Source organism: Somniosus microcephalus, chromosome 7 (assembly GCF_052327205.1).
Source record: "Somniosus microcephalus isolate GS21.2 chromosome 7, FLI_Smic_1.0, whole genome shotgun sequence".
Lineage (NCBI taxonomy): Eukaryota > Metazoa > Chordata > Chondrichthyes > Squaliformes > Somniosidae > Somniosus > Somniosus microcephalus.
This window is the reverse complement of record NC_140993.1, coordinates 96,676,344-96,690,916: the sequence shown is the minus strand read 5'-3', so window position 1 is coordinate 96,690,916 and position 14,573 is coordinate 96,676,344. Positions and strand designations below refer to the sequence as shown.

At 40.9% G+C, this 14,573-nt stretch overlaps 1 protein-coding gene across 1 annotated transcript in view; it reads left to right on the top strand.

Annotated features, from left to right (window-relative positions):
• LOC147114805 (charged multivesicular body protein 4b-like) overlaps nucleotides 1-14,573 on the top strand; it is a 41,787-nt gene that overhangs the window by 11,086 nt on the left and 16,128 nt on the right. The window contains exons 2-4 of the mRNA XM_085992766.1: nucleotides 7,878-8,055; nucleotides 10,670-10,784; nucleotides 13,410-13,515. Of these exons, the coding sequence (XP_085848892.1) occupies nucleotides 7,878-8,055; nucleotides 10,670-10,784; nucleotides 13,410-13,515 (399 nt within the window). The remainder of the gene's footprint in view (nucleotides 1-7,877; nucleotides 8,056-10,669; nucleotides 10,785-13,409; nucleotides 13,516-14,573) is intronic.

Sequence of the window (14,573 nt, the reverse complement as noted above, 5' to 3'; positions counted from 1 at the left end):
TTTTGGGTCCAAACAAAAGAGTACCCTGTCAAGCCCCTTAAGAATTTTATATGTTTCAATTACAGTATGTGCTTTAAGTCTCTGGAGTGGAGCTTGAACCCATTACCTACTGACTATTGAACCCACAACCTACTGACTCAAAGGCGAGAGACCTACCACTGAGCCAAGGCTGACACCTTCATTAGGCACCTCTGCTACTTTTGTGTCAACCTCCGTCGCCTCCAGTCCAGATCGAAGGTCGTCCCATCCTCTTGCGTCTGCGCTCACTCGGAGATCGAACTCCAAACCATTGTCAACACCTTCACCGAAGTGTACGAGAGCATGGGCCTAACACTAAACATCTGTACGACAAAGGTATTCTACCAACTTGCCCCCGCCACACAGTACTGCCACCGATTATCAAAATCCACGACAAGGCCTTGGACAACGTGGACCACTTTCCATACCTCGGGAGCCTACTGTCAACAAGGGCAGAAGTCGATGACGAAGTCCAACACCACCTTCAGTGTGCCAGTGCAGCCTTCGGTCACCTGAGGAAGAGAGTGTTTGAAGACCAGGACCTCAAAGCCGGCACTAAGCTCATGGTCTACAGAGCAGCAGTGATACCCGCCTTGCTGTATGCCTCAGAGACATGGACCATGTACAGCAGGCATCTCAAAGCACTGGAGAGGTACCACCAATGCTGCCTCCGCAAGATCCTGCAAATCCATTGGCAGGATAGGCGCACCAACGTCAGTGTTCTCGCTCAGGCCAACATCCCCAGCATCAAAGCTTTGACCACGCTTGATCAGCTCTGATGGATGGGTCACATCGTCTGCACGTCCGATATGAGACTCCCAAAACAAGCGCTCTACTCAGAGCTCCGGCACGGCAAGCGAGCCCCAGGTGGGCAGAGGAAACTCTTCAAGGACACCCTCAAAGCCTCCTTGAAAAAGTGCAACATCCCCATCGACACCTGGGAATCCCTGGCCCAAGACCGCACAAAGTGGAGGAGAAGCATCCGGGAAGGTGCCGAACACCTTGAGTCTCTTCGCCGGGAGCAAGCAGAAGCCAAGCGCAAGGAGCGCACATCAACCCAAGCAGCCCACCCACCCGTCCCTTCAACCACCGTCTGCCCCACCTGTGACAGAGACGGTAGGTCCCGCATTGGACTCGTGAGTCACCTGAGAACTCATTTTTAATGTGGAAGCAAGTCATCCTCGGTTCCAAGGGACTGCCTAAAAAGAAGATCCACAAACTTTGAGATGAAGCTACCGACACCACCTTCCAGGTCATTTCTGAAAGGATCCCATTCATCATGCCCCTCTACCCAGAATACTTGCATTGATACAAATTCTCTGTTTCCTATTTCCCAGCTAGGATTGGGTCCATCTCGGTACAGTGCCTCCAATGCTATGCATGCTAATTTTCACTACTACTTTTCTATGAGATGCCTTCTTTGAAATTTTTACTACAATCTCCATAAACTGGACTTTGGATTTATAGAGGATTCAGAGTTGCTGAGAAATAACTGCTCAGCACAAATTAATTTGAGCTGTGGTATTAGAAGCAGATCTGATTATAGAAACATAGAAGATAGGAGCAGGAGTAGGCCATTCGGCCCCTCGAGCCTGTTCCGCCATTTAATGAGATCATGGCTGATCATCCAAATTCAGTACCCTGTCCCTGCTTTCTCCCCATATCCCTTGATCCCTTTAGCCTCTAGTGTGCTTTCAGAAAAGAACAGCCGAAGCAACGCTGAATCAAGACAAACAGGAACCCACCCATTTTATTTTGGGATCGCCCCTCTTGTCTATTTAGGTGTTGAGGAAGATAGTCCATTCCTGTGTATTCGGCCATTGGACCAGTACGTAATGATGTGACATGTGGAAATTAATCTCCCTCCTTGGCTCATTGTGGTACAATTATATCTGATGATTGACATTCTCCTAATGATGTTAGACTGTCATGTACCCTAGTCAGCTGTTTTAAATGCAAAGTATATTATGTCGTCAGGTAATAATGCAGATTTTTTCTGAATGGTTGGTTGGTTGATCTGTTTTGTACACTGAATTGACGAGAATGTACGATTTTACGCTGGAATATCGCTCTTAAAAACCTCCAAAAAAGTTAAGCCTTGTTGAATGAGGTGTAACTGGGTTTTTAATAGCGTACTGTGTCATAATTACTGCTGAACAACCGTTCTGGCCCTGAAAAACAAACTATATTTGTGGAATGTCAAATTTTTCCATTGTGATAAAAATTTCATGTTTTTTTGTAATTTTTTTTAAAGTTTGTTAATGATATTTCAGCTTCTACCTTAATCCCATGTGTACCTCCCAATCTTTATTTCGCTCTCGGTAAAATGATTAAAAAGTGAAGGAAAATCAGTGCTTTTTACTTCCTGGTTTGCTGTCTGTGAGAATTCTTCAATATGATTGGTTGCATAGCTAGCTTGATGGCATCAGTAATACAAAAGCAAAATACTGCAGATGCTGGAAACAATGTTCCCTGTAATTTTTTTGATGCGTGAGCCCTTTAACTGGTCGGTCTTGCTCTCGTTCTTTCTCTCTCCCTCCCTCCTGATGGAATTATTTCCCTGCTGCATAAGAGGGATAGAGACATGATGGAGAGACTTGGCAAAAGCTGAAGAGATGTGGTAACAGGGAGCACAAAAGATGTGCGAGGTATAGCCGGCCTTAAATGTAAAATTCTTAAGTCTCGTGTTGGTTGTGAATGGGTAGCTTCTAGGTGCTGGCCGTGGTCTGGCTGGCTTCTAATAGCTGTCTACAAATAGTTTACTCCAAAATGCTGGAAAAATGCATCAAATAAAGTGTTAATAATGTAAATATTCTTGGTGAGATGCCAGAATGTGCCCCTCCCAAAAATAATTCTTCAGCATGGGATGTACACTATATCCACTTTGAAGATTGCTCTACACCACTGTAAATTCTACAGGTCCTGGTTATTGTAACTTCATCTCAGTGGCAGTTTCAGTTTAGCTCTGTTTTGTAGAACACCTGCAGCATTTAGTATTCTATAGGCAAGCTACCATAATTCTAGTATGGGAGTGGACTTTGCAAGAGAATGTAACAATTGTGATCATTTGGACGCATGCCAACTAGTTTACAACAGGTGGAAATGCTCTCTTCAGCTGTCTGGTGCACATTAAAATATGTGAGGTTACTTTTAAGAGTGAACCTCAGCTAGAATCAACAGCATTTGGAATTGTTTTAAAGAGTCTTAGCACTCGTAATAATAATTCCTATTAAAATAAAGAACAATTTATTATTTTATTTTAAAGAACGCTATCCTCACAAACCAAATACACCTTGGGAAACAATGCAACATTTCACTCATGAAGATAATATTGGTGCGACCAGTTGTTATATACTCTAAGTTTGGCTGTTAGTACAGAGTAGGAATTGAACCTTCCTCGTCTCTTTGGGTCTGTGGTATATTCTCTCATTGAGCTATTTGAAGAACTGCTGCTCAGGTTCTTAAAGGCAAATCTTGATTTGTTTCTGCCATTAAAGATTGAAATATGACAGATTTGTGTTTAGTTTAAAGCTGAGTAATTTCTTATCACTAAAATCTATTAAAAGTTAATAGAGAATAAAACTTAAATGAAATTTGAATGGAACAAAATGACAATGCTTGTATTTGAATAGTAAATTTTTGTTTTGGCTTTATGGAGTGCCTTTTCTGCCATATTATATATAACTTGCACAAATTACATTTCAGTAAGCAAATTTACTGTGTAATGCCAAATATTAGATGGGATTGAGCACATTTCAAAGAATATTGTTCTAATAACTTTGAACATGTATAGACTGCTACTGCGGTTGTCCAGGGTTAATGGTTATTCATTTCACAACTTGATTTTATAAATTAATTTGTTAATTGCTAAATGTTTGAGAAGGAGAGGATGCATTTTGACATTTTAATTTTAATGCATGGTTTCCCTCTAATTTTATTTTGCATGTTTTAATTGGGTACATGTCTTTCTCTTGACAGATCACCTCGGGTTTATTCACTTTCTTCATACTTGCAGAAGGAACACCTCCAAATCTTTTCAGTCTTCTCTGGTCTGATCTGTGATAAATGCTACGTAAACCTGTAATCCTTCTTTCTGTCAGATCATCTTAGACAGCTGTAAGTCACATTTGGTGAATGGTTTAAACTCTGGGGCTTCTTTTTTCCCTTTCCTAGAAACGTCTTTTCTGTCTAAATATGAATGAACCGTAGAATAATAAGCCATCATTTTGCTTAAACTGAATTTGGTTCCACAATCCTTAAGGATTTTGGGAAATGATGGATAACATTTGAATGTGAGATCCAATGTAAACAATAGTTTTTGTGGTTTAACTTGTAATGAAGCACTGTGAAGTCATGTATGTTTTTGGCCCTATTTCAAAATATTTTCTCTCCTCAGTCTGAATCGTGCATCAATTGCAGGTCAAGCGTGTTGGGAGGCATTGTTTTTGCAGACCAATTCTAATGTTCCTGTGCAGGTGGCCTGGAACAACTTGTACTGATTCCCATTTTTCTTGCGGGAAGACTGTTATTTTCTGTTTAGTACCTCCCCCAGAGGTTTGGAAATTTTGGGTGTAAACCTGCGATTTACAAACTACCATCTTTCTGAATTTCTGGACAATGATGATTCACAGTGTTGCAAATAAAAATGCAGTAAAATTCCCCTGTGTTTTGAGTGAATGGTGTATCTGGGACAGTGTGTTCTGGAACAATTTGAAGCCCCAAGCCAAACAATAACTACATAAAGCCACACCCAGTGGTACTGTACTACTTTACCAATTTTATTTAGAAAAAAGGCCTTTAGAAGTCACTTTGTGTGCATATAATGCTTGTAAGTTAGAAGTCTTGCATACAAATGAGAAAATTGTTACATTATTGTGTACTGCATTTATAGCATTATCACAACATTCAATATTATGTTTACTAATGTTGATCATATTGTTTTAATAAACCTACACTCTGCCTAGCTTTTTGAGCTGCACATGAAACACTGACAACTTGCAGTTTTGCAAGTACTGTAATGTGTGGCCAAGAACCTAAGCTAATTGCATCACAATAGATTGGATTTCACTGGTTTGATATAATTTAGTGCTATTCACTGTTGTGCAGTAATTCCAAGCAAAGGTTTTGGCAACATCTATCTTCAATAGTAGGCAAGTATAATTGTATTTTAGGAACGAAGAGTACATTAAAAAGTGTATTGCCACTTTCTCTTACCCAAGAAGAACTGTTTACCTTTATAGCACAGGAAAAATGTTTCCTTTCAGCACATTGCTTCATTGGTTCTTTATTTTTTTGATATGGCAATGGGTCTGAACCAATTCCTTTCTCCTTGGAGGAGGGCCCGTGACCACTTGCCATTCTGCTTCCTGAAGTGGTCCTTAGTGCTGGTCCCAACTGCTTTGCTCTAGGAGTTGATTGTTTGCTGTGTGCTGCAAGTGTGAATTTCTGTTATTGTAACAGTTTTTGGCAGATCAAAAAAATTGCTCCTGGGCAAGCAAAAATGTAAGGAAGGAGCCAGGACCAGCAGCCATGTGCGTGGCAGGGAGGAGCGCCTGAGTGGGATGGGAGAGTACCTCAAGGAGCAGAGTGGCAAAGAGGGGTGGTTCAGGAAGTGGTTTACTTTTTACTATTTAGTTAGTCATGGGTAAATTGTGGTCACAGAAAAGAAGGGGTTGTAAAATTTTCAGATTTTTGCAAAAGGGGGTTCTGAAATAAAGAAGGTTGAGAACTGCTGTTCTGATTTTTTTAAAAATTTCAACTGATAATTGAAATGTTTTAACCACACTAGAAAAGTTTAACAATATGGTTGAATTAGAGTTTTGTTTTCCTTTTTACTTGTTTATGGACTTGTATTTTAAAGTTGGTAAGCATGTGTATTCTTGCATACAATACATCCTCTTTGAAAGGCATACAAAAATCATGTTATAGAAGGTTTTTTAAAAATTGATTGTGACATTGCCCATATTTGGGGTGGGAGAAAATATCTCTCTCTTCCTGTGACTGTGTCTCTACTTGTGTCTCACTCCCGTATTCTTTCTGACTACTTTGTCTATGCCCCGTGGTTACAAAGCTTAGTTCAAACAGCATTCTACAATTGTGAGTATTAAGGATATGGCTCTTTGAGACCTACTGTGCAAGATAGAACTTCCAAGTAAGCACACTCATGTAAACCGCAATTTTTTTTTTACTGTCAATCAAGTTTATTAATTGCTTCTAATAGAAGTGACAGCTATTTTATGGATTGCTGGATCATTGTCCAAATGTTTTTATAAATTGTAACACACATCTTTTCTGTGCCACTTGTAAAGAGCTAGATGTGGGTGGAGAGAGAACAGATGTGCTACCAATCCTCTTCGTCAGCCTACCCTTTGTTTAGTGGTCCAACAATCCAAGCACTCTGATCTCAGGCATTGGTCTTGGCTATTTTGCCCTGCCAGCACAGTGTTCCAATGAAGGTCCCCACTCCCCACCCAGGTGCCAGCCTGTTCCCCAACCCCCCTTCCCCATCCCAAGGAATGCCGTATACCCATCCCACATAGCCGGCATCTCATATTGTAAAGAAAGTGGGAGCTAAAGTTAAGGTTTTACATAGAATATACAGCACAGAATCAGGCCATTCGGCCCAACCAGTTTATGTCAGTATTTATGCTCCACTCCAGCCTACTCCCATCCTTCCTCATTTAACTCTATCAGCATATGACCCTCAATTCCCTTCTCCCTCATGTGCTTATCTAGCTTCCCCTTAAATGCATCTATACGCTTCAACTACTCCTTGTGGTAGCGAGTTCCACATTCTCACCACTCTGGGTAAAGAAGTTTGAAGTTATTAAAATCAATATTAAAGCCAGTAGTTGCAAAGTGCCTAATAAAAAGATAAAGGCCTAGAAATTCAGTGCCCTTAGCACCGATTTTGCGGCGCTAGAGGGCCTAGCGCTGCAATTGGCGCCGGTTCCTAAATTGCCTGGGGCCCTTCCGCGGCGGTAGACCGGTAGCGCTGCGCCGGCACCGATGACGTCATCGGTGTGCGCAGCGTCCCGGTTGCCGTGGTAACCCGGCCCCAAGCCGAAATTCAGTTGCACCCGCCTCGCCCGTGGCAGGCGCAACTAAGACTCTGGCAACAGAGTCTTCCCCCAGTGTGCGCCGGCGCATAAAGGTGGAGCGGCGGCCGGCCGCGTTCCCGGCGGCCGCCTGCCCGCACCTCCCTTCCCGGACTCCTGCATTCCCCCCCCCGCGGCCCTAATCAGTGTCTCATGCGAGCCCGGCACTTCCCCGAGGTGCCGGGCTCAGATGTCGGGTCAATCCGCCGGACAGTTGTCGGCTGCAGGCAGCTCCTCCTTAACAGGAGGAGGAGGCCTGCAGTTCCCCCGCCTGCCGCACCGCATCGGGTGCCGCAGCAGGGGATTAGCGCCGGGAAACCCAAGTTGACGCCCGTTTTGAGGCGCTAAAGGAGGGTTTTAGCGCCCGCCGCCGTCTGGGCCCGGCGCACCCGAATTTTCGTCGGGCGCTGCCGCATTACCGCTGGCGCAAACTTTCTGGCGCTACAGCCCTGGCAAGACCAGAACCCAATTTCTAGGCCAAAGTGCTGTTTCGCAAGCTCTTGTTTCAGATTTCTCATAATTGCAGTGTTTTGCTCTTTACCATCTAAGTAGACCTGACCACTCATAAATATCCATCTGCTTGTTCAGTTGAAGTTGTTTCTTGTTCTCTACTTGCATGTTACATTGGGTATTTCTATTTTTGTAGTTTCCCTTGATGATCATTATGTGATCGATATTCTAAAAATGCTTTCTGAAAATCTGGAACTAAAGTTATACTCATTGAATTGATTGCATTCATAGTTATGTTGTTTCTTTCCCCAGCTGCCCTACAAGCACTCAAACGAAAGAAGAGATTTGAAAAACAGTTAGCACAGATTGATGGTACACTCTCTACCATTGAATTCCAACGAGAAGCGTTGGAAAATGCCAACACAAATACTGAAGTATTGAAATCTATGGGCTATGCTGCAAAGGCCATAAAAGCTGCTCATGAGCACATGTAAGTGGTTCATTTTTGCCAAGTACTTGAGTTTATTTCCAAATCAATGCTCATTGGGCTGGATTTTGCTGAAAAAATAACGGCGTCTGAACGACACACGCCATTATTGTGCAAATTGGCCAGCAACTTGTAGCGAGGAAGAGATACCTCGTGAATTGTGAATCGTCACAAGTTGCTGGCCGATTTGTGCCACTCCGCCGTTAGCTTTGCGGATTTGCGCTACTCCACCGTTAGCTTTGCGGAACTGGCATCTCCCACTTAACCTTCCCTTAATTTTCATGAAGTTGTTGCATTTGCCCATTAAACTTGCCACAGAAAGTTAAGTCACATGTGTCTTGTAATTATCAAATGTAAGAAGTCACACAACACCAGGTTATAGTCCAACAGCTTTATTTGAAATCACAAGCTTTCGGAGCGCTGCTCCTTCATCAGGTGAAGTGAAGGAGCAGCGCTCCGAAAGCTTGTGATTTCAAATAAAGCTGTTGGACTATAACCTGGTGTTGTGTGACTTCTTACATATGTCCACCCCAGTCCAACACCAGCATCTCCACATCATTGTAATTATCAGTGTAAGTACCCTTTTAACAATGTGATAATTATTAATGACTGCCAATCAACCTCTCTTGCCCAGAAAGTAAACAATTGTAAGTGCGGAGTCTCGTTCCTTCAGTTGTGAATTGTTTTAAGAGATTTTAAGAATGTCAATTTTTTTTTTCTTTTCCTTTCGGTCTCTTTTCTTTTCCTCTTAATCTAATCTTTCTTTCCCTCTCTTTGTTTCTCTTTCTGTACCCGATTTGACTTTAATTCACTCTCCATCTCAGTCCTTCCTCTGTTTATTACTCAATCCTTAAATCTCATTGGTTAAGGAGATACACCCTTTGTCCTGTTGTTTACCAAGGTCCCAGATGATCTGTTGCCCACATTGCACAGTTATCAGCTCGCAAGCCAAGCAACTTTGTGGGCAAAAAATTTTAAAACCTAAAAGTGCACGAACAAGTCTAACTAAAGTGCCCCCCCGCGAGATGTCCCGCTCCAGCAAAATCTGGCCCATTATAATTGATATTACTTTGGGTTCAATTTGCATTCAACATTTTTTTTAGTGCCAATTGTGAATTGTTGTTCTTGTGGATATATCTGAATTCTGAAATTACAATATAGTTATGTAGCACACATCCAAGACAGATTTAACTGCAACTCCTTGGGGTTGACGATCCTGAAACACAATCCTGTTGTAATGTCATAGAGATAATGTAGTACCCACAGTACTTGAGATAATGTAGTGGGTGAGAAAGTCATGGCCTAGATGTTTGTTCGCGCCGGCCTGCCAAACTGGGCACAGGAAGTGATCCCTGCACCTGAATGGTAGGCTCGAGGCACACCCTATATTGGGCCTTGGGCCTTATTTAAATAAGACCGGCAAGCTGCAGACACCTGCTGGTCACCCCCAGACAGCTTGTTGGTGAAGAGGTTTTGAATTTCGGGTGAATGAACTGGGAGAGGGTTGATCGGCCAGCTGGGACTGGGGTGGTGGTTGGGAGATGGGGCGAGCGGTGACTGGCAGTGACCCCTGGTATTAATGTTGGGTGTGCTCCTCCCAACTCCACATTCAGGTAAGTATTTTTTACAAACTTACCTGTTAGTTGGCAGCCTGCAGCAGTTGCTTGAAGGACCACCTGTTAGGTCGTATGTAGACCTGGTGTTCCTGGTGCTGGCTGCGTTCAGATCAGCTCAGTTTTTCACGGAGTTTTATTTGCATGTGCAAAGGGCCTAACACCTTTCAGCCACTGGCTCTGAACGCCTATTTTGTTTGCCTATACCAATATGGCGGGCGACGCATTTCCGTCCTGTAATGCGCGCGTGCTTCCTGACCACCATATTGGAGGCTTAAGTACCCATTTAATGTCTGAAAAATGGGCATGTTGCCATTGAATTTCTAGGTCCATGCTTCTTCCTTTTGGAAATGCATGTCTTTTTGTATGAGTTTGTATAATGCTTCTTGGTGAGCTATTCAACCATGGGCCTAAATAACTGACAGATTCCATCCTAGCTCAAGTACCACACATGCACTTCTATAAGGCATTACTAGATAGTGGTTAGGAGCAGAATTCCTGGCTTCTTTCTCTTATCCTCCCCAAACCCTGGGGGCACAGTCAATTGTAGTATCTCCATTGCCACACCAGCCAATATTGGTTTAATCAGTACAAAATAGAGATGAAACCTGGGGCATTTCTGTATTTCAGGCCATTGCGTTATTGCCACCATTAGTCTGTTTTAGTTTCTATTTATTTTACAAAAAACTTAAATGTATTTGCGATTCATCATAGTCAACCTTGAAATGTTTAAAATGGGTGGGGTCTAGAAATTTAGTCAAATCAAGAATAACTCTATAAAATGACCATTTTACTGAACTTAAAGCAGTCATATACCAGGTTAGTTTATTAAAGATCAAAATTACATTAAAAAATTTAAGTTTTTAATTTTAAATGTGTCTTGTGAATAAAATGAAACCCCACAAAAACCTGTAATTGTAGAGGTCAGTGTCTGAAATGGTTTGAAGGAGTTGGTAAAACTGAATCTAACGTTTTGGAGGTATTAATTGATGTTTCTTTTTCAGGGATTTAGATAAAATTGATGAGATGATGCAAAATATCACAGAACAGCAGGAAATAGCACAAGAAATCTCTGATGCAATTTCCCGACCAGCTGCATTTGGTTCAGAATTTGATGAGGTACATAACAAACTATCTTATAAAATATAGATGACAAATCGAGCTGATTTGTGAAGGGGAGAAACTATACTGAAAGGGATTTTAAAAATCTATGGAATATATACATTTTATTAATAGCCCTCTAATCAGAAACAGTAAAGGTAAGATTGCCTAAAGTCTATTGATTTGTTGGTTGAGGTGGTCTCTTCCTGTTTGCTGCTGTTTATTTCTAGACATCAGCTATTTGTTCCAGTGATGACAACATGGCTGACTGACAGGGAAATTCAAACTTTTTCTATTCTTGCGCTACATAATTGCTTATCATGGAGCCTGTGGGCTGTGTATAAAAAGTTGTATACTGCGAGTAACATTGAGGACCTACTTAGGCTAGCCCAGGCTTTGTTACCCATTTTCCATCCTTTTAGTACTTTAGATGTTTATTTTCCCCTTGGGTAAAAGCTATAGATTTGCTACCTATAAGCTCAGTTAGGCTTATGAGTTTCTCTCCTGCTGCTCAGGACTTTTTGGTGGATGGAATTTTTGATTACAGGGATTGAAAAGTGTCTTTTCACCACAGTCTTTCCGCTGTCCTTTTTCACCAATCAGAAAATGTCATTTTTCAATCCATCAGACCTTTGCTGGTCACACAGGGAGCTTGCTAATATGGCCCAGGTTATATTTTCACATCATTTTTAATATTGGATATTCTGGAATTTCTGAGTCAGTTCTCTACCCCAGAGGGCTATATATGCTCAGTTGTTGAGTATATTCACGACTGAGATCGATAGTCAGTAAGGGAATCAAGGGATATGGGGATAAGGCATGAAAGTGGAGTTGAGGTAGAAGATCAGCCATGATCTTACTGAATGGTGGAGCAGGCTCGAGGGGCTGTATGGACTACTCCTGCTCCTACCTCTTTGACCAAGCTTTTGGTCATCTGCCCATATATCTCCTTATGTGGCTTGGTGTCAAATTTTGTTTTCTAACGCTCATTTGAAGCACCTTGGATGTGTTACTACGTTAAAGCCGCTATATAAATACAAGTTGTTGTTGTTAAGTTCTTTGAATTTCAGTGGATCTCAGTTGACCGCTGCACCAAAAGCTTCTCTGTGATTGAATGTTGTTAATGTCTGCCACCTACTGCAGACCCACAGCCAGTGTTGCAAAGGCACTGGGGTGGGTTCTGTCCTATTTCCTCTATAAGCAGTAATAGGATATGTCAAAAACTTTTCTTTCATTGGGCAGAAAGAAAGACTTGCATTTATATAGCGCCTTTCATGACCTCATGATGTCCCAAAACGCTTTACAGCCAATGAAGTACTTTTGATGTGTAGTCACTGTTGTAATGGAAATAGATAGGTTGAACAGATAAAGCGTGGGAGGTGATATGCCACCTTCATGGCTCAGTTGTGGATTGCTTTTAGACTCTTAATAATCTGCCCCCATCCCTATATCCCTAGAACTCTGATTATTACAAACACACTGGCAGACAGCAAATTGGGCTTGATGAAGGTTTGCAGCTCTGCTGCCTCTCTATAGAGAGCAAAAAATCAGTTTAAAAAAGGAAAAACAGGTACAGATCAGCAGGGCATAGAGATCAAAAGATTGAAATCAGGAGTTCCGACAAAGCGAGAGAAAGATCAGGCAAGAAAACAAAGACGGAAATAGTTAAAGCAACAACAACAAAAATACAACGGCTGGAGTCTAGTCTGGGAAAATAATGGCTAAATCAATGTTGGCATAATGGGGTTTACCTATGTACAAGTGCAATTTAAACAACATTAATTTTAAGGATGAATATATATAGGTATTAAAATGACCACATATTATTAGAGTTTCTGTAGAAAAATTGTCCTTGTAGAATGCAGATGTTTCTGAAATGGAAACTGCTATCAAATAATGAATGTCACCTTACTTGTCATAAGTTATGGAGGTGAAAGCATTGCTGAAAATATATCAAGCCATGTTATAACGTTTCCATTTTGAACAGACATATTGTAATCACCATGTGCTCTGTTACAGATCTTGTGAAATGAAATCACTCTATGAACATTACATTGTAATTAGAAATTGCAGTGTTTTTTGTTGATAGCTGCACTATAAACAAGAAGAATGTGACTTAGAAAAAGCCTGTCTCCCTTTCCCATCAAGGTTCCTTGCTGATGAAGCTGAATTGGAGGAAGCGAGTAGGGTGCTAAATTTCTCTATCTGCAATGCAAAGTTGGAAAATCCTATCCTTCCAGCTCTACTGCTGCAGGAATTCCCAATGAGGAATAAATACTGGGCGGCAGTTAGCAAGATAGATTTCTCTGGGTTTGCTGTTGGTAGGGAAGTTGGCCAGAGACCAATATAAGGGAGGATATGAATGATTTAATCTAATTTGCACTTCATACATGACTAGCTTAATTGGTTAAATCAATTAATCTTTGTTTTTATTAAAATTTGTAATCCATTACAACTATAGGTAAAGCCCTTTAAATACAAATGATTGTGATGTTACAAATCATTTCATTTATTTCTTGAACTTCTTTCAATTATGAGTGTTTTACCTTTCCATCTTTTATCAATTAAAATGTTTTAGTTGCTGTGGGTAAATCTCAAAGTTCTTCCATGCGTCATGAATTGATTGATGCACATTGTTTCCAGGATGAATTGCTGGCAGAATTAGAGGAGCTGGAACAAGAAGAATTAAATAAGAAAATGACTAAAGGACTGCCAAAAGTTCCAACCACTTCCCTCCCATCCAGACAAGGTGAGCTAACTGGAGTTGGCTGTTGGAATTAATAAAGTATACAGGATGTTCTTGGACACTAATGTACCACAGGATTAGTAAAAATTCATTTAAAAAAAAATGAAGTTAATTATGCAAATTTTTCCACACTTAGCTATTTTCTTATCACTAAAACCAGTGTCTCTTGCTATGTGTTTAACAAAAAGCACTTTTGTATATTAACATTCAGGAAGCAACAATTTCATGAATTATATTATTTACATTTGTTATCCATATCACATAACAATTAGATATAGTTATAAACTTTCAACATTATGGACAGTTTTAAGAAGCATGCGAGCTGGATGCCAATCCACCCTCTCAGCTAGAGAATTGTGTGGGTCAGGAAAGATACAAAAAAATGAAAGTATCTTAACTATCTTAATGTCTTTCAGAGGGTTGTAATAGATGGAGAATTAATACTTCTGTCAAATATAATGCAGTGCTAGGTGAAATTGCCAGGCTAGTCTGACGTTGTCATTCACAAAAGCTCTCTGGTAAACTACTAAGGCATGTTCCCTATACCACTAGCTGGTTTTGACTGGTGTTATTCCATACATTATTTTGAAATTTTCAGGAAGAATTTTCAAAAATACTTTCTTCTCCCATCTTCAGCAATATGTGTAATCGATGGGAATCGAAGATATGCTCTCTTATCATCCTCTTAAATATTGGATGTAGTTTTGTCTTCTCACTAGTCATCCGCCTGGTTCTTCTAAAAGAGGTTACCAATTGAATGTAATTTTGTATTGATTTTTCCACTAGTTGTATGTTTATGGACTCAGACCCACTGGGATCTGGATTGCAACTAATCAAACTCATTTCATGTAGACCCTTACTGACAGTGGAGTGTAAGGAAGTTTTCATCCCATAGTGAGTTCAGTTTGAGCTTGGTGAGAGTAGAATGTTCAAATCCACTGTGCCAACCCATTCCCAAGGGTGTTGGTTTCATGAAATATTTATGAGCACAAATAGTTGTGCTTTAACATTGGATATTTTATTCCTCCCATCATGTATTGGAATCTAATGCAGATCTCTGG